Genomic DNA, 20,059 nt, shown 5'->3' with positions numbered 1-20,059 from the left:
TTTGGAACCCTGAATGGAAGTGAGGCAGGAGTTGCTTGCAAGTTTTAGTACCAGATGGGAAATTAGTGGGGATGAATGAATGGTCAAGGAAATCACAGAGGGAGCAATCTCTATAGAGAGTGGTGAGGGTAAAGATGTGTTTGGTAGTTGGGTCCCGTTGAATATGGCATAAGTTGCAGAGAGTGATGTGTTGAATGCAGAGGCTCATGAGGTGGTAGGTGAGGATGAGGAAATCTATCCGTTAAGGCAATAGGATAGAGTGAGTGCAGATGTCTGGGAAATGGAGATGTGGGTAAGGGCATAATCAATGGTAAAAGAAGCAAAACCCTGCTCTTTGGAGGACATCTCTGCTGGAAAGCAAAGCCTCATCTTAGGAACAGATGCAGCAGAGATGAAGTAACTGAGAAAGGGGATAGCATTTTTACAGGAGACAGGGCGGGGAGAGGTATATTCTAGATAGAGTGGGAATCAGTGGATTTATAAAAGCTATCAATAGACAGTTTGTCTCCAGTTTTGGAGACAGAGAGAGATAGAGAAGGGGGCGTGGTGTCAGAAATGGACCTTGTGAACTTAGGGGGCAGGGTGGAAGTTGGAGGCAAAGCTGGGGAGCATTACCAGAGAAGGCTTGCAACATAAGATTGCTAAATGTAGCCAAGAGAAAGGCAGGCATAACAGGGACCCACTTGGCATCTTTGTGCTAATTATTTTTGCTGAAATCTATTATTTCTCCAGCTTATTCAAAAGAAAATGAGTAACCTAAGCCACCTGGTCCCTCAAACCTACCCCAGAATTCAAATATGATCATAAACCAGACATCAAATTTTCTTTGCCAGTTCCATATTGCTCTCAATTGCATGACCCTTCAAAAAGAAGCCTCTTCTTTCCATACCTTCAGCGATCTAACCTCCACAAACCACGAGGTAAAGAATTCTAGAGATTTCACACACCACAAGAAATTCCTATGCACCTCCTTTTAAAAATGACAACACCTTAACAGTTAACATGGAGGTACAAATGAATAGATTTTAACCTAAAACAGGGGTTGCATCCTTAAAACTGAAGAGATTACTTGACAACTTTTTAAAAAATTGTCTAGCTAGCTTAGAAACATATTGGCTACATTTTAAAGAATGCTAACAAATGCTGGAGGCTGAGAAAGATCAGGTGGAACATGAACAGAGTTAATTGACTCTTCTATATAATAATTAATACAACAGAATCCAAACTACTTTTAAGATTTATTTGAAACATAAATACGAAGCAGAATAAAAAATTATTTCTAGGCAATCTTTGGGAAAAGACAGTACAATAATAACATCACAAAATACATCAAGTGCCATGCATAAAAAGAGCAATTGACAGTTTTCAAATTACAGTGCAATCAGACCATGGTGGAAAAAGGCAATACAAACAAATTAGCCCACATTAAATGAAAAGCAATATTAAGATCACTGGAAAATCATTTATCAGCAATTATGGAGATTCATGAATATAAACATTATTGAAGCTAAAGAAACATCAGAATGCTACGAATGGAGATTGTCTCTTTAGTTTTTTAAAACGTACATCCCCAGGAATCGCTCATCCCTTGTTTTAAACTTGCTTGATAAATCAAAGCATTCGCTTTCCTGAGCTAGGTACGGATTCAAATCAGAGGGAAAACACATTTCAATTTCTTTTCAAGAAACATTATTTGCTGGACTGAGTTAAATATTCCTCTCACAGATTAACCTAACAACAAACCTCTAATCTTATTCCTGAATTTGATTCATTTGAAGAAATTTGAAAGATAACTTAAGACACAACTACTCCCGCAGTAAATGGATTTCAAAACACAGCTCTAAATGATGATTGAAGTTTTAATGACACAAATGTTTACTTTCTTTTGGCCAATGAACAGACTGCGATTATCCCAGGAGAGTGGGAGAAACTGGTTTTGACTTTATTGTCGATTAGGTTGGTAGAGTGTAATAGCATCTCCAAAGGGTGTACACACATGCTAGAAAATCAAAGCCACTATAACGAGATTTCCTTATGTCAGAGGTGGCTAGTCAGTCTACATCTATACCAAATGCACCAAGACTGTCAAAACACAAGTACTTAAGTTCCAATTATCAGAATTAAAACTTGTGGAACAACAAATGTGTGTAGTGATGCCATGAGGGTTTAGTCAAGTAGCAATCAGTTTATCAGTGTGGATCAAAAAGATGTGTTCTACTGCTTTATCATGCAGGAATTAATAGTTCACAGACCACAGTGCAAGTTAGAACAGAATGTTTCAACATTCAGGCCACAGTGGTCAGTCAACTAAATTACTACAGATCCCAATGCAAGGTCATCAACCCACGATTACAATTCCGTTTCTCTCAGAGGCATTGCCTGACCTGTTCATATTTCCCCAATTTTATTTTCAATTATTGCAGACATGCCTGTATTGCTCAAGTTTTGAGTTACAGAGCTGCCTACAAGGTTCATTTCATTCAAAACCTTCAAAAGTGGTTCCAAATCCAACCATTTTAGGATCCATTTGCTCACCTTCATAGTCATTGGACCCGTGTCATGTTAGGGTTTGAGTCCCTAATGATGGATGGTTGACCACCACTCTTATCTGTGTCCTGACAAATAACTTGCCTGATACTCAAGTATTTTTGACCTTCAAAAATGGCTCAATGGCAATTGTAGTTTAAAATGTTTTCAAAACAAATATTGAATCAAATTAAGTAGCAGTCCCTTATTAAAAATTGTATGTTTTCTTTGCCCACTAATTAGTCACTACATTACTTGACTCATCTATTTGAGCAAAAATTGGAAAGGGAGCTGTTTTGAGATATTCTCAAGGCACCAAGGACACTGATACAAATACACAAACCACAAGCTACAATACACATAACCAAATAATGCAGTAGATTAGAAGCACATAGTGGCCCCTAGCACTATTCAAATAAAGTTAAATTATGGGATTCCCATTTCCCGACAACTCTTATACACCTTAGTGAAACATATGGAAGGCACTGCTTCCGATATACACCTTGGTAGGCAAAAACTACCTTATTTTATGACATTATGGAAGACACTGCTCCCGATAATGAGGCTTTTACAACTTGTAGAAATGTTATAGGCTTTCATTTCTTAGTAGCAGATGCTGCTTTCTTGTTGACGACAGTATAACCGTCATAATTATGGAAGTCACTGCTTCCGATAATTATCTTATTTTAAAAAAGATAAAACACACTATTTATAGTGAACTCTGTCACTGATAAATAAAATAAACATCTCAGTGCTGATTGGTGGAAATAAAATGACATTACAATTGGGTTCAGCGGTTACTTCCAAGTGCCAGAAATCTGGAACTGGTATAAATATATGGCTGATGGTTACCTTGGTGTCAATTTTATCATGTTTTACATATTCTTTTCCTAAACTGGGAGATAGATTAGATGTTTTTCTTTTGGACAAAGTTATAAACTGCAAACCATGCCCCATCACTTTGGTCAGTACTTTGATAAATAGGAAAATGTGGAATACCCAAATAGGTGCTAGATGGATTAAGGTAACCAAGCCAAGTTTGACATTTCTTTTTACACCAAAGTTCTAGGTTCTGAAAATATCAGCAAGCCCCATACAAAATTCAGACCATAAAGAAGTAAACTGTACCTATTAAAATGCATTTAAGTTTTTCAACAAATGTAATTTGACAAGTTATCCTTTATATTCAGTATCTTGCTACAATTAATGACCCAGATTATCCTGTAAAATTGTAGAACGTATTTAGCATGGGACACAAGTCTTTCTCCATTTTATAACATACCTTTTACAGCATATTTTAACAACAATTGGGAAAGAGTGATGAACAAAGGTTTACCCATCATTTGGAAAGTTTGAATAAATAAGGACTGCTGGTGTAATGTCACCAATTTTAAACAATTTGTTAACAGTTTAAAATCATTGTAAAATCTTGAAGTATATATGCACAACTACCAGACATGCAGTTGAGATCACCATGCATTCTTATTAAGGGTTTGTCAAAATAGTGAAAATTTTTAACTTTAGCAACAATGGCTGTTATTTAGTCCCAGAAACAAAATAAACCTCACCTCCTCCCTAATGAGTAGTATTTTTCAGTTACCGAATATTCCCATTAAAATTGCATGGTGCAATTATATAGTATTATATAGTTATTTAATTTTAATGTGCTTGACTATGATAACCCAACACTACAGTTTTAATTTGCATGATCAGGATCCGATGATGCATTTTTTCTTCATTCATTTCAGTCTTCCCAACCACTCAGTAATACTGTTAATCTCTTTAACAAGTTCCCCAGTTACTTTCACTGCACAAACATCTGCACTGTGTGAATAACCTACTTTAGTAATTTTGACAATGAAGCAGTGTTCTACATGTTGTAGGAAATCCTCTCCAGGAAGATTTTAAGTAGTGCCCAAATACATTGAATTTTTTAAAGCTACACTACTCTAATATTCCTGATTTCCAAAAATAAAAGCATTTTGTTATTAACAGTTCTGTCATTAATCTTCTCGCCTCCAATACCACCAAATCTTATTACAATCTACAAATATGCACCTTTTGCTTCATTTTCTTTCTATTCATATACTGTTGCAAACAAGTGTCATTTAGAAAATTTCCTTCCCCACTCCCTGAAGAAAACATTGAAATTGTCTGATGCACAGCTAATTTGTTTTCAGTACCACAGTGAATTTATTTGAAAAATGCTATCAATTCCTGCAGCTACTGTGGCTGGACTCTTCCAGCATTCTTGTTTTAGTTTCAGATTCCCGCATGTAGTTTCTCCATTAGCGTCAATGATATCCTGCACCGAATGACTCAATTTGGAATTAGTTTATCACACTTTAGTGCAGTACTCCAGTTTGGCTTTTGTCTCAAATTGTTCGTCTCCATTTACGCTCTATGTGCAATTCAACCTCATGCAGCTTACAAGCCTCAATTGATTTCTTCAATTTGTCATTGTTTTCGTAATTAATGTCCAACTCCCGACTTTAACCATTCATTTAATTCCCCTTAAACCACCCTATCAAGCGTTACCAATAACTTGCTTCAGTTTTAAAGTATTCCTTTGCTCATCACTGCACAATGGAAGATATGAACTAAATAAGACCCTTTGAGGGATATACTATAAAGCTCCCTTTTCAGTAACCCTTGTACTTGCTCCACTGGGTTCCTAAGATGCAGGTCTTTGCAACGTACCAATGTAATCTGTAAATTTGCCAACACTAGCTGCTAGAAAGATTTGGTAAGAGACAATGTTCCAAGCTGTCCATTGCACCTATAATGTATAGATGCTGAGAAAGTGAAGCAAGTACAAGTTCTGTTCATAATGAAGGCATCCCTCTAAAGGCTAATGTAAAAATAGTTCGCAGCAGGTGTAACTCATGTGTGGGACGTAACAAGTGAAAAAGTTGAGTTCTTATTGCCTCTTCACTTGTAATGCAGAAAAGTTTCTTAAGATTTATATTGTTGTCTCTGGTCAATAAATTTGCTTATGTAGCTTAAATTTTGCATAACAACTTTTCTCTAATCAATGAAGATTAAATGAATTTGATGAGGGTCCTTAATCTGAAATGTTGACAGCTCATTTTCCTTATTTGTTACCTGATAGTATCCTTCATTTTGTTTCTAATCAATATTTCACAAACTCTACAAGTATAAAAGGCAATAATCTCTCAGCATCTGAGTGAATGTTATCCTTTCAAGCAGACCTGAAGACGATCAGTAGACATGCCTGTCTGCCCACACTTCTCCAGCAAGTGCATTAGCTGCTCCCTGGACTACCCAGGTAGCATATGCAATGCTGGTACGAATCACATTGAAATCAACAAGGTCCGGCGATTTCTCCAGAAGCATCAGCTGCTCCACAATATCTTTAAAAGTGTGGTGCCCTCTGCCATAAAGCAGGTGTCTAAATGGGCAACTAGTTATAGACACATAAGGAGAAAGAAAGTGATTCTCCACCTGTTGGAACAAGCAAAATAATTATTTATTTAATGAAAACTGATCAAGGAAATATCCCCTTTTGTAAAATACTTTCAGCTCATCTGATGTTTCTAGAATCCTGCACCAATAAAACAAACCAAGATAAAATTACAAAACAATTCCACTCCTTTTACATGGAGTAGCCATTTTCAGAAACTCGGGCCTGAAGTAAGGAGCATCATTACATTTACATGGTGCAGAAGAAACAATGTTTTCCCCTTTTTCCCCCAAGTGCAACACTACAAACTAATCCTATCACAGCCATTTTGATAGCTTGATCAAGACTAAAAAGCACTTCAGTAATATTCTGGCAGCATGTTTGTTACTTTGTTTCCATCAGTGCACATTGCTAGCAGAAATAAAGCACAATCATAACCATATAACAATTACAGGACGGAAACAGGCCATCTCGGCCCTTCTAGTCCGTGCCGAACGCTTACTCTCACCTAGTCCCACTGACCCACACTCAGCCAGCCCATAACCCTCCATTCCTTTCCTGTCCACATACCTATCCAATTTTACTTTAAATGACAATACCGAATCTGCCTTTACCACTTCTACTGGAAGCTTGTTCCACACAGCTATCACTCTGAGTAAAGAAGTTCCCCCTCGTGTTACCCCTAAACTTTTGCCCCCTAACTCTCAACTCACGTCCTCTTGTTTGAATCTCCCCTACTCTCAATGGAAAAAGCCTATCCACATCAACTCTATCTAGCCCTCTCATAATTTTAAATACCTCTATCAAGTCTCCCTCACCTCAACCTTCTACGCTCCAAAGAATAAAGGCCTAACTTTTTCAACCTTTCCCTGTAACTTAGGTGCTGAACCCCAGGTAACATTCTAGTAAATCTTCTCTGTACTCTCTCTATTTTGTTGACCTCTTTCCTATAATTCCTATAATAACTGTACGCAAAACTCCAAATTTGGCCTTACCAATGCCTTGTACAATGTTAACATTACATCCCAAATCCTATACTCAATGCTCTGATTTATCAAGGCCAGCATACCAAAAGCTTTCTTCACCACCCTATCCACATAAGATTCCACCTTCAGGGAACTATGCACCATTAATCATGCCAACCATGCTTTTTGTTTCTAATGAAAAGCAAATGTATCCTCAAGAGAACCACGATGATAAGAATATCTACCAGTAAGGTGTCTGAGCAATGCTCTGTGTGCAAATCAACAATATATCCACTGTAAAGTTTAAGATCCCAAAAGTCTGGCAGTATAATACAAGTTTGACTTACAGCTAGCTGACCAAAAGTACAGCCCAAAATTCACCCCTACATTACAACACAAAGCCTAACTTTGTGTACATCTAAACTGAAGCATTGGAAGAGCTTACAAATTTACCCTCATTATCCGGTTGTTGTAGGTTCTGTCAAGCATAACATCATTCAAATCAGAAGCATCGATATCATTAGCCAGGGATCTGGCAGCACGGTAATAGGCCCCTCGTGCTGAGAACAGCCACTGCATAGTCAGTCCACGCTCCTGTAAAACGATTAATCATATCGATTTCACATCAGGGCACAAGCAATCTTCTGTTAAACCATGATATGGATTGCAACTGCTATAATGATTATATTATTGGAGAATAGATACCCAAATAAGCTCATAAAATATAACCATAAAAGATTTTTTTTCCCCTTTCTGGCTCCATTTGCTACAAGAAATAAAGCAAGATAATTTCAAATCTACCAAAGTTTTTCTTGAGGAATCAGTTTGTTGATTGCATGTCAAAAGGAAACCATCTTCCAAACAAATTGTATTTTCTCAGTCAACCCAAGAAAATAAAAAATACAAATTTAAAATGTCTGTCATGCTACAACACCATCCACTAATGCAAACCAAAAACAAATAAAGACAAGAGATTCTACAGATGCTGGAAGTAGCAAAACACACACACAATGTTGGTGCAACTGAGCATCAGAAATGAATAAACAGCTGACATTTCAGTCTGAAACCCTTCATCAGGACTGGAGAGAAGGGGAATGATGCCAGACTGTGGAGGGGAGGGGAAGGGAAGGAGGACAAGCTGGAGGGTGAAGCCTGGTGGATGGGGGAAGGGGGATGCAACCAGAAGCTGATAGGTGGAAAGAGCATAGGGCTGGAGAAGAAATCTGATTTGAGAAGAGTGGACATGTGAAAAGGGCAGGAGAAGGGGCACCAAGAGAAAGGTGATAGGCAAGTGAGAAGTAAAGGGTCAGAGTGGGGAAATGAAGTGGGAAAAATTACCAAAAAGTTACAAGAAATCCATATTCATGCCATCACGTTGGGAGGCTACATAGACGGAATACGTGCTGTTGCTGTTCCAACCTGACAGAGGCCACATCGCAGCAGACATGTCAGTATGGGACTGAGGATAGGAATTAAAACGATTGGCCATCTGGAAATTCCACTACTCGTGGATGGAACTGAGGTGCTCAACAAAGCATTTCCTCAATCTATGTTGGTTCTCACCAATGTAGAGGAGGCTACATTAGATAACGCCATCAGATTCGCGTGGGAAATGTTGCCTCACTTGGAAGGACTGAATCTTAGTGAAGGAGGAGATGAACGAGGTGTAGCACTTTTGTTGCTTGCAGACAAGTGCCAGGTGGGAGATTAGTAGAGAGGGACCAATGAACAAGGGAATCACAAAATGGATAAGAGATCCACACAGAATACAGAGAGCTGGGGGGGGGGGGGGGGGGGGGGGGTGGAAGATGATGTGTTGGATCCAGAGGCTCATGTGGTGGTAGGGGAGGAAAAGAGAAGCTTTATCCCTCAAGCCCTCAAGGCAGTGGGAAGATGGGGTGAAGGTGGCTGTTGGCAAAATAGAGATGCAGGTGAGGGTAGCATCAATGGTGGAGGCAGGAAACTCAGTTCTTTGAAGGAGGAGGACATCTCTATGTCCTGGAATGGAAAGCTTCATCCTCAGGACAGATGTGACGGAGAAAGGAAAGGGAATGGCATTTTTACAAGAGACAAGGGTGGGAAGAGGTATAGTTAAGATAGCCATGAGAATCGGTAGGTTTATAAAAGGTATCAGTAGGCAGTTTGCCCACAGTGATGATGGAAACAGTGAGACTGAGAAAGTAGTGAGAGGTCAAAAATGAATCAATTGACTTTAAGGGCTAGGTGGGAGTTGGAGGCAAAGTTGATGAAATTGACAAGCTCAGCATGAAGCAGCACCAATAGAGTCATGAATGTAGCACAGAAAGAGTTGGGGAGCATTACCAGGGAAGGCCTGGAACATGGACTTTTCAAAGTAGCTAAAGAAAAGCTAGGCATAGCTGGGGTACACAGCTACACCTGGAGTTTAGAGAAAGTGGGAGGAGCCAAAGGGAAATTGCTGGGGGGCGAGGACCAGTTCTGCCAGACTGAGGAGGATGGTGGTGGAGGCAAACTGTTGGGTCTGTTGTCAAGAAAAAGTGGAGAGATTTAAGGCCGTTTCTGTAGGGGATAGCAATGTATAGGGACTGGATATTCGTGGTGAAAATGAAGCGATTGGAGCCAGGGAATTGAAAGTTGTTGAGGAGATTGAGAGCATGAGAAGTGTCACAGACATAGGTGGGATGAGACTGAACTAAGCAGGATAAAATGGACTCAAGGTATGTAGACATGAGTTCAGTGGGACTGGAGCAGGGAGAAACAATGGACCTACCCAGTTAGGTTTGTTATCTTGGGTAGATAGAAATGAGCAGTGCAGTACAATGGAACTATGAGGTTGGGGCTGTGGATGGGAGATCTCCAGAGTTGATGACGTTGGTGATGTTACAGACAATGCCCTGATAGTTCTGAGTGGGGTCCTTTTCAAGGGGTAAGCAAGAGGAGGTGCTTGACCATTGCTGTCTGGCCTCAGCAAGGTAAAGGTCAACCCGCCACACTACAACAGCATCCCCTTTGTCTGCGGGTTTGATGGTAAGATTGGGATTGGTGAGCAGAGAGTGAAGGTCAGTGCATTCAGCGCTGGTTGACGCCTCATCTGCAAATAGAGATGAAATGATTCAGAGCTGGCAGAGAACCAGAGAGGTGCCCAAAAGAGGTCGAGGGCCAGAGGCGGGATGAACGTTGGAGGCCCAGCAGCAGTGGGAAAGATCTCTGACTGGAAGTGGGGGCAGCCGAGGTCAGAGTATGAGGCCATGTTATCCGCTGTCTAAAGGTGTCTGGTATCCTTGCTATGTTTCCAGCTATAACATGGAGCATTCCCTACTCAAATTAAAGGGGAGGGACTTGCTACAAATTCTCAGAAGAACTACATTTCTGATAAAGCTCCACACTATTAGCTACTGGAAACTCACACCGGTATAAATGATGTGCTACAATATTACTTGAACATTCAGCTCCTGTTGGAAACTCGTAATTGAACAGAAGGACACACAGAATGTTTGATGTGTGGACACCACTGACTGAAAGGTCAGAATTTATCCTGAATCGTCCTTGAAGGTGGTGGTGAGCCACCGTTCTTGAAATGTTGTAGTCCTTTTAGTAGATATGCCCCCAAAATGCTGATGGGTGGCAAGTTGCAAAATTTAGACCAAGTAGCAAGCAATTCCAATAAATTCATAGTAAGACACTACCAGTTCATAACCTTGTTCTTCCATTATCAGTATCATAACTGTTCAATTTGTTTCTTCCCATTCAAACAGACACAAGAGATTCTACATTTTGTTTACCTCAAGTAATGAAGAGTATTGTTGAATTTTAATGATGTGGGTAGTCAGTTCATCAGCATATTTATGGTAATCAAGTGGAAGGGTGTGGTGTATGGTTAACTTAATAACTGATATTCCAACTACTTCAGCCATGGCACGACCAAAATCCTCGAGTTTCTGGACAGTAGACCTCATGAGGGTATCCACGGTATCCGCAGCTGTACCGTATGGATAATTATCGTTCTGAAAATGACAAGGTCAGTGGAAGTGTTGAATATACGATAATATTGCCACAGTAAATCCAAAAATACCTGTCAACTGAATTAATTACTTAATTGAGATTAAATGAAATTTCAGAGTATAACAATTACCGTGAAATAAAAACAAAAGCTGCATTTACTGAAGCAGGTTAGGCAATATTCCCAGAGACCCAGAAAAGGACTTCCATCAAAAACAAATTCATTTTCTAGTTTGAACTCAAATCTCCAGCAATCTACATATTAAATGGTATTTTTCTTTCTACTTGCAACTCCTCAACATCAAAGTCTGAATGCAAAGTCACGTCAGCTTACAATTAATACTTAAAAAACTTGTACATGTGCTACAGTGAACTCCAAAAAGAGTCTTCCTTGCTTCAGTTCTTTTCCTCTTGGGCATGTCTTCTGCTTGCTTTATACACCAAAGGGGGAAAACGGCCAATAATTGCTTTAACTAAAATCCATGAGTACAGAAAAATAAACTATATTCTCAAAATTCCAGGGGAAATAGGGTAATGTTTTCACAGAAGACCATTTGGGGTGGTGAGGAGGAAGTAAACTGAACAATTGGAATTTTTCTCCACACCTTGCAGTATGCTGTTGGATATATAATAAACCCAACCACAAATCAGCAAAAAAAAAAGCAAGTGAAGAAAACACAGTAAGAGTGCTCAGTCAAATAGGCCCTCAAGCCTGATCTGCATTGTTTAGTTGTGCTTGATCTCAGCTACTTCACCTACTTCCCTATAGTCCTGATCCACTTATAATTCCAGGTTGCCCCAGACAACACTGGCAGCCTGGTACCCTAATCTGGCCTTTGTTCAGCTGTGTGGCAAGATAAAAAGCTCAAAAGAAATCTGTTCTGTCTAGTGATCTGCTTACTATAAAATTAAAACCGATTCTGAGCTAACCAGACCCTAAATTAGTTGTGTCCAGCCCAAGATGAGAAAAAAGCGGCTTCAGCTGCACCTACCAATAACAATGGGCTGCCTAGTAATTGGAACAAAGCTGTAGTTTATCAACCCCCAGCTTCTGGTCTCACACATTTCCTCAGTGGCCAAATGATTGGCTGAAAAATCTATATAATCTATACAAAGGGTTTGAACCTGAAACATCAAACTTTTCTCTTTACACAAATGCTGCCTGACCTGCTCAGTGTTAACAGATTTTTGCTTTATTAAAAAACTATTATTAATTGAATGCATTTAATTCATGATAAACTAAAACTGAAATTTCTACCTGGGCATGGCCATGGAACCAAATAGAGAATATTTTAAGAGATCAGAAACTGCAGGAGCCATTCATGTACAAAGATGAATGCAAGTACGTCATTTACTTATCTGCTTCTGTAGTACAACTTTCCACTTGTGATATACAACCAGGGTAGGAAGTGTATGAAAGTAAGAACTGTAAACTGTATGGTTACCTGTTTACATTTTACATAGTGCAGATGATTGTTGTCAGAAGCTATCAGAACTATTTAACTGTGATTCTGTATTATAAAAGCAACATACTGTGCAATTGCCAGTTTTTTCCCTTCTCACTCATAGTGTGGAATTCAGTTCTGATGTACATGCACATTTCTTTCACATAAACAATGAGATTTTGAGAAGCATCACACCACCCACTCCTCAATCTGCTTTTCCATTTAAGAATGTGGCAGAAGGTTTCTTGAAAGCCCTGCTAGTCTGTATACTGCAAAGGGTTCTCAAAGAGAGTACAAAGGACAATCTGAAGGCATGCTCTTCCACCAGACAGAACAAATAGAGAGCTCGTAAATGAAAAAAATATTCAGCAGGTCAGGTGCTACTTGTGTGAAGACAAATGGTCAACATTTCAGATCAGAGATGCTTTAGTCCCTAGAGTTCTGACAAGTCTCTGACCAGAAATGTTCAATTGGTTTCTCTTCTCACAGGTGTGGCCCAACCTGCTCAGCACATCCAGTGTTTTCTGCTTTTGTTTTACAGCTTCTAGCCATGTGCTCAGAATCCCTGACACTTTATCAACTTCAGCCATGCTCCGACACCCTATCCTGGCCAATTTGTGATAAGCACTGACTTGACCTTTCAGCATCACTAAATGACACAATAAACCAGAAGATGATGTAGAGAGAATAAAGAAGACTCTGCATCCAAACCAAGCTAGGTTACAAAGGTATTACCTGAATTCAGCAAAAGAGTAAATGGGGGCAGGCAGTGGACTGATGGTCCTATTCTGCCATCTTTGTTAATTCCCATTTTATTTCAAAATGATATTTTGAAAGGAACAATATTTTACAAGTTAAATAATGGAAATTTAGTGCATTTTGTAGAGTCAGCCCAAGCTCAAGGACACAATTGTTTTCAAAGGCAATACAAATTTGAAACATCATTTGATTACTGGCTACACAACTGATAAAAGAGACCAACTTGAATAGCAAAACTAGTTGAGATACTGCCAGCTTTTTTAAAACTGATGTCCCTTTGGGCCCTCAGAACTCTATCAATTCACAGTATTATAATAGTTCACAAGTACCAGTACAGTCTACCCTAGATATTTAATCTTAACAGATATTCAGCACTTTGGACCAGGCTACAGATAAAAAGGAAAGAAGGGTTAACTACAAATCTCCCTCTCATGGCCTCTTCAAGGATCACTGAGCTACCTTACATTGACAAAACGGAGTCCAATAGATGGGATTCCACCACTAGCCAAGAACGCATAAACACTGGAATCCATTGGAATTGGTGTCAAACTGAAACAGAGAACATGTAAAAACAATCAAAAGCAGATTTTTTAAAATTACACCTACCTTATATAAGTTTCTGATCATATCCATCTAATTTTATATTAAACTCTAGATACTTTCCTAGTGCAGTTAGGTATTTTTAGCACTATGATCTACAATAGTGGTCACCAACCTTTTTAAGCCCAAGATCCCCTACCTCAGCCTTAGTGAAAGGCAAGATCGACTTCAAATCTATTAATTACACGCATGTGCACTGGGGCAGTAAAGACCAGAAGTAAAACCCCGTAACCCGGAATTAGAAATAACGTATAAACACGGGGGGGGGGGGGGGGTCACCACCATTTTTATTTTTTGCATCACAGACCCGTTTAATGTTGACAATATTCTTGTGGACCAGCCAACGGGGGGGGGGGGTTTAAACATGATGGGAATACAGCGATACTCGAAGCAGGTTCCTTATGTCCAGTCTATTCCGCAATTTAGTTCACCAGGCTCTCAGCTGCTGTTCTGTTTGCTCATGTTTTTTCCCACTGGAAAAAACTCACCAGGTTTGTCTTTCAGTGTGGGGTACTTGGACTCAAGGTACCAAAGCAGTTTTGAGAGCTTCATTGCCTCATTAGACAGCCTTCAGGCCTGAGCTCCAGTTTCCCGCCGGCCGGCCGCCTTGGCCAGGTGCATCTGTTCCCGTGCCGGGGCCTCGGCGGTCACAGTCCAAAGAGACAGCAACCAACCGAGCGAGGAGTGCATTAGGACGCGCACCCGCCCCCCCCCCCCTTGTAGGATCTATCGGCCGACAAAAGTTTGTTTCAGTAGATCACAGTGAGGTAGCTGCTCTGCTTCTTATGAAACCCTGAGCCCGAATGAGGTCTGTGAACATTTTAGCACCAGGTTCCCCATGAACATTCAGAGTGCTGAACAGGTTCAGAGGCAGAGCCCACCTGTCCGGTAGCATTGGCACTTCCCGCCAGCCGGTTACCCAAGGCCAACCAGTGATCCCTGATGGGCTTGGGTAATAACCTCTCATGTATTCAAGTTCAACAGTGGGCGTGACAGGGAATGAGGAAAGGTGCAGCTGACTCATATCGTTTCCTTCGGCCCGGTCGTTGGGGACCACTGAAGTACACTGTGTAGTGCAGCGGGGTGGGGGGAGATACATGCATGCACACTGGGCAGAAAGAACGGAACTAAAACCCTGTGACCTGGAAACAGTCTCTTGACAGTATTTGTGCATTTCTTTTTCTTTCTTTCTTTTTTCTTTCTGGGATCTACTGGGAAAGTCTCCAAGATCGACAGGTTGACGACCACTAGTCTACAACAATGACATGATTAAAATTATTTATAAAAGCCACAACCTTTGATTCAGGGAGGGAGAGCAGCAGATGGGCGAGAAGAATGGAAATTGAAGGGGGTGGGGGAAAGAGGGCAAGGGCTTGCCACATGCAAGAATGCCTGTTTGGGAAGTACAATACCTACTGTATATTGGCACACAGTGTGTTAATTTAATAGTTATCTGGTCTGATGTTGAAGGTTTTTTTAAGCTAAAATAGTTCCCACCTAAAAATTAGTGCCACAGCTCAAGGAATTCTAGTACTCACCTTCAAACTGATTAATTGTACATCATTCACACAAAATGTTCTGAAATGGCGGTTCCCAAATCAGAACTTAGGAAGCCTGTCAAATACATGTTGGATTTATTTTTCTGGACAAAATATGATTTAAAAATCTGACTCTTGGCAGTGTGGAGGATCAGAGGGATCTTGGGGTCCAAGTCCATAAGACACTCAAAGCGGCTGTGTAAGTTGACTCTGTGGTTAAGGCGTGCAGTGCATTGGTCTTCATCAATCATGGGATTGAGTTTAGGAGTCGAGAGGTAATGTTGCAGCTATACAGGACCCTGGTCAGACCCCACTTGGAATACAGTGCTTGGTTCTGGTCGTCTCACTACGTGGAAATTATAGAAAGGATTTTAGAGGAGATTTACAAGGACATTGCCTGGATTGGGGAGCATGCCTTATGAGATTAGGTTGAGTGAACTCGGCCTTTTCTCCTTGGAATGACAGAGGATGAGAGGTGACCTGATAGAGGTATATAAGATGATGAGAGGCATTGATTGTGTGGATAGTCACAGGATTTTTCGCAGGGATGAAATGGTTAGCACGAAAGGGCACAGTTTTAAGGTGCTTGGAAGCAGGTACAGAGGAAATATCAGGGGTAAGTTGTTGTTGTTTTTTTTTTACGCTGAGTGGTGAGTGTGTGGAATGGGCTGCCGCCGATGGTGGTGGAGGTGGAGATGATAGGGTCTTTTAAGAGACTCCTGGACAGGTACATGGAGCTCAGAAAAATAGAGGGCTATGGGTGACCCTAGGTAATTTCTAAAGACAGGACATGTTTGGCACAGCTTTGTGGGCCGAAGGGACTGTATTGTGCTGTAGGTTTTCTATGTTTCTAAAACTTTATGAATATCCCTACCTTAATAGCTTAATATCGAGATGGAGTAATGACAAATTATCCAACCCCTAAATAGGTTAACTGGACATGTGAATCTGGAACATTTTATTAAATTGAACAGCTAATTAAAGAAAACTTTAAAAACTTACACAGCTTCCTTCCAATTTTCACTACTTGCTTGAGCTCTTTCCAAAATGGTTCCTGAAGACAAAGGGCTCTGCACCTGTTGAAAAATATATCACCTTAAGAAATAAGAAAACCTGCCTTTTCTTTTTATTATGAACACACACAGTAGACAGGCAATGGTCCAAACATTTAGCCAGAAATAAGCAACACACAAGTCGCTTGCCTTTCTTCTTGTGTGCTCCCTGGCAATAAAACTTTTATTTCAATATGCTTTAAAATTTCACGAAGAAATCAAATGTTCACCAATAACTGCAGATGGAATGCAAAAATAATTTAAAATGCACAGTTCAGATTTATTAAATTGAATTCTTACCATAGCAATGGAGTCATGGATTAGAGTGTGTAACATGGAACTGCCAAAAATTTTAAAGTCATTTCCTCCTGGGACAGAACATAAACCACAATTAGCCCACAAGAAACTGTTTTTACTCATGCTCAGAACTGTGAATAAGGTTCTCTTCTTTCTGCAAAACGAAAATCAGTTCAGAGGCACTGGTAAAAAGTATAAAGGCTCCACAGAGGATCTGAAATAGCAAGATCTGGCCAAGTTAACAAACATATTATTGGATTGCCATCAATACATTAGGATATTCAACCTTAGTGTGGTGTCGATGAGAGGAGAAAACAAAAACATTGTGTCTACTGAGCCTGTCATTGTAAAGATTCTTCTCTTCTGAGGTTCCTGAACAACTCAGTGCAAAGTATCTGTGTACTGTTCTCCTTGTGTGTGAAGTAGAAAGTACGCAGTTCAATAGAATGCCAAACTCCACTCTACCAAACACAGGAGTCAGGATAGAGCACTTAAGCTCTGGCTGCTTTATTTGGACAGCATGTGAACATAGTTGGGTAAGAATAAAATGACGATGACTTTGATGGCGCAAAAGAAAGGAAGACACAGGATGGTTTTTATGTACTGTAGTCTGATCAAAAGACTCTGCCAACCCCCCCCCCCCCCCAAAAATGGCTGCCCTACCCTCCCCCCCTCAGCCCCTGACGTGATCCAACCGCATTTCAGAATTAAAGTCAGCAGGGCTGTATTTCAAAATAAAAGCTTGAACACCTCCCACTTGGCATCTATAAAGATGGGACAAGCAGTTAATGGGAAGGTTACAATGTTTAGTCCTACTTTTTCAGGAGAACAGTATCAGACACAGGCTTGAAGAACTTCTTGCTTGACCCTTGCTTTGTCACCTTGAGCTCTACTTTGCGAACCCTTCTGTGAATGTGCATCCTTGCTGCTCCACCCATTCATGATAGTGGCACATGAGCAAAGTGGAGACATGATGCATACCAGGTAAAAAAAATGGAGATCCTCTCTGAGCTGCTGAAAATTTTTAAACAGAATGAGGAGGAATGTTGGGTTAAGATGTAAAGTTCTTCTCATTCTGAGATTTCCCAAATGCCTGCAAAGTTTGCTTATGTCCCGCACTCTTCTTCAAACGAATGAGTGTGCTTTTTTGAGATACCTTCAGTAAGACCATAGTTGACACTGTTGAGCTATATTTCAGAATAAAAACCTGAACAATCTGCTTCAGGAATAACCCAATACATTGCATCAATCTAAAGTTTCATCTAAATCGGTTTGTAGCCCAGCTCACCAATGAATGGGATTGGGTTCAAATGCTTACAAGCCCATTTTGCCCACAAATGCTCCATATTAACCTCCAAAACTACAGTTAAAAATCATTAAGGACCTACCAGCCACTGCCTTGTCAAGACTAATGTAGGCACATATCTTCAAATGCAACACAGACATGTATCCCTAGGGAGAAAGATCAGTTAAAATTAGTTCCACATCCTGCTCCCCCACCCCAGTTACTTTTTCTCCCCCTCAAATACCACTTTTCTCACCCACCTTATGAAGATGGATAGTATATATTTTTTAAAAAATCATCTGTTACTTGAGAACACAACATTGTCAAAGGTAATGATTAAGATTTCCTTAGAAAGGATTAAAGGATTAACCAATTGATTCACATCACTCTGCCTAAAGTGTATTTGAAACTCAAATTAGGTCTACTGGTTAAAACAAAAACACAGCAGATTGGAAGTGGCATGGACTAGTTAAATGAGAAATAGGTTTATGGTGATTGATTAGAGAACTAAATTTAAAAAGTAGCACAAATCTTCCACTGGTTATCCACATGAAAACATTCATAAAAATTTTTTACATCTGGTCACTTTCAGATTTCATAGTTTATTGTTGCCAAGAAAAGCAGATAGCACAAGAATCACAGTGAGAAAACATGGATGTTCAGCAGATGAAATTATTTCATTCCTTGTTATCAACACTGTGTTACTTTGGATTTACAGCATCCACAGAATATAGTGTTTAGCACCATTCTTTGATATTTTCAAGACTATTCTAACTTGATTGAATCAATTCATGAAACAAAGAAATAAAACATGGAAGATACCAGATTCAATCAGCAGGAGCAAAGTTCAATGTAACCAATTCCTTTATATTATTTTTGACTGTAGTACAGATGCAAACACTTAATTAGTAATGATCTCAAGATCAGAGCAAGGCTTTTATAGCAAAAAACAGCAAGAAAATTTGCATTTTCTCAAATAATCAAAGACCATAATCTTGCAATGATATGCTCCTCAAGGTACACAAACTCTAATGATGCTACTACTGTTTCTTTACACAGACAACATACAAATTAAACCCAATTTAACTTTGTGTCTCATACAGATAAAATCTGAGAACATATTTGGCAGCTTCAAATATGCAGAGTGCACTCTGATAGGCTTGTGGTTGTGGAGAAGTAGCTCACAGCTGGGAACTCAATAAAAAGGCATATCATTTGTTACAATTGACAGAGTTTGGTGGCATTCTTTATACACAAGACTTTCAAATTTGAAGGTTAAATCTTACTACTTGTTCTTCGGTTGCAGAAGATACTGGCAAGGCTACAATCCTCAGCAGTCTTGAGGACGGATTAAGTAGGATCCTTAAAAAGATGGACTAAGCTTAGGTGAGAACAGATGGAGGCTCTAAATAAGTTTCTCGCAAGTCTTTTTTTTCCTCTCTTTGTCTATTAGTACATGGCTAGTGCAGTGAGAACAGATCCAGGGTGAGTGATATCTTCTTCAGGTGAGACGTGGAAACTCTGGGAGACCTCCAGTATCCTTGATAACCATGTCTGCACAAAGCGCATCAAACTGCAGTTCCATAGAGACCATATTAAGGAACTGGAGCTGCAACTGGATGATATTCGGCTCATATGGGAGAATAAGGTGGTGACAGACAGGAGTTATAAGAAGGTAAGTCACCCCAAGGGTGCAGGAGGCAGGTACCTGGGTGACTGTCAGGAATGGACAAGGGAATAGGCAGCCAGTGCAGAGTACTCCGATGGCCATTCCCCCTCATAGTAAGTACATCACTTTGGATACTGCGGGGGGGGGGGGGGGGAGGGAGATGACCTTTCAGGGAGGGTAAGCCGCAGTGGCTAGATCTCTGACGCGGAGTCTGGCTCTATGCCTATAAAAGGAAAAGGGGAGAAGATGAGTGCAGTAGTGATAGAGGATTCTATAGTTGGAGGAGCAGAATGGACATTCTGACAACATGAAAGAAACCCTCGTGCCAGGGTCAGGTTTGACTCAGAAAGGACGGTGAACATCCAGAAGTTGTGCAACATATTGGTACCAATGACATAGGTAGGAAAAGGGATGAAGTCCTGAAGAGAGAATATGGGGGATTAGGTAGAAAGCTGAAAAGCAGAACCTCCAGGGTAGTTATCTCTGAATTGCTGCCTGTGCCAAGTACCAGTGAGGGAGGA

The 20,059-nt window shown here is 40.1% G+C and overlaps 1 protein-coding gene across 2 annotated transcripts in view; it reads right to left on the bottom strand.

Moving 5' to 3' along the window:
• Positions 1 to 1,219: 1,219 nt before the first annotated feature.
• LOC132377831 (transferrin receptor protein 1-like) overlaps positions 1,220 to 20,059 on the bottom strand; it is a 57,248-nt gene continuing 38,408 nt past the window's right edge. For both annotated transcript variants that reach the window (XM_059944245.1, XM_059944253.1), the window contains exons 13-19: positions 17,973 to 18,036; positions 16,588 to 16,655; positions 16,238 to 16,311; positions 13,562 to 13,646; positions 10,677 to 10,898; positions 7,369 to 7,509; positions 1,220 to 5,991 (exon numbers count right to left, since the gene is read on the bottom strand). In XM_059944245.1, the coding sequence (XP_059800228.1) occupies positions 5,749 to 5,991; positions 7,369 to 7,509; positions 10,677 to 10,898; positions 13,562 to 13,646; positions 16,238 to 16,311; positions 16,588 to 16,655; positions 17,973 to 18,036 (897 nt within the window). In that variant the 3' untranslated portion in view covers positions 1,220 to 5,748. The remainder of the gene's footprint in view (positions 5,992 to 7,368; positions 7,510 to 10,676; positions 10,899 to 13,561; positions 13,647 to 16,237; positions 16,312 to 16,587; positions 16,656 to 17,972; positions 18,037 to 20,059) is intronic.

Source organism: Hypanus sabinus, chromosome 2 (assembly GCF_030144855.1).
Source record: "Hypanus sabinus isolate sHypSab1 chromosome 2, sHypSab1.hap1, whole genome shotgun sequence".
Lineage (NCBI taxonomy): Eukaryota > Metazoa > Chordata > Chondrichthyes > Myliobatiformes > Dasyatidae > Hypanus > Hypanus sabinus.
This window is presented reverse-complemented; position numbering and strand designations above follow the sequence as displayed.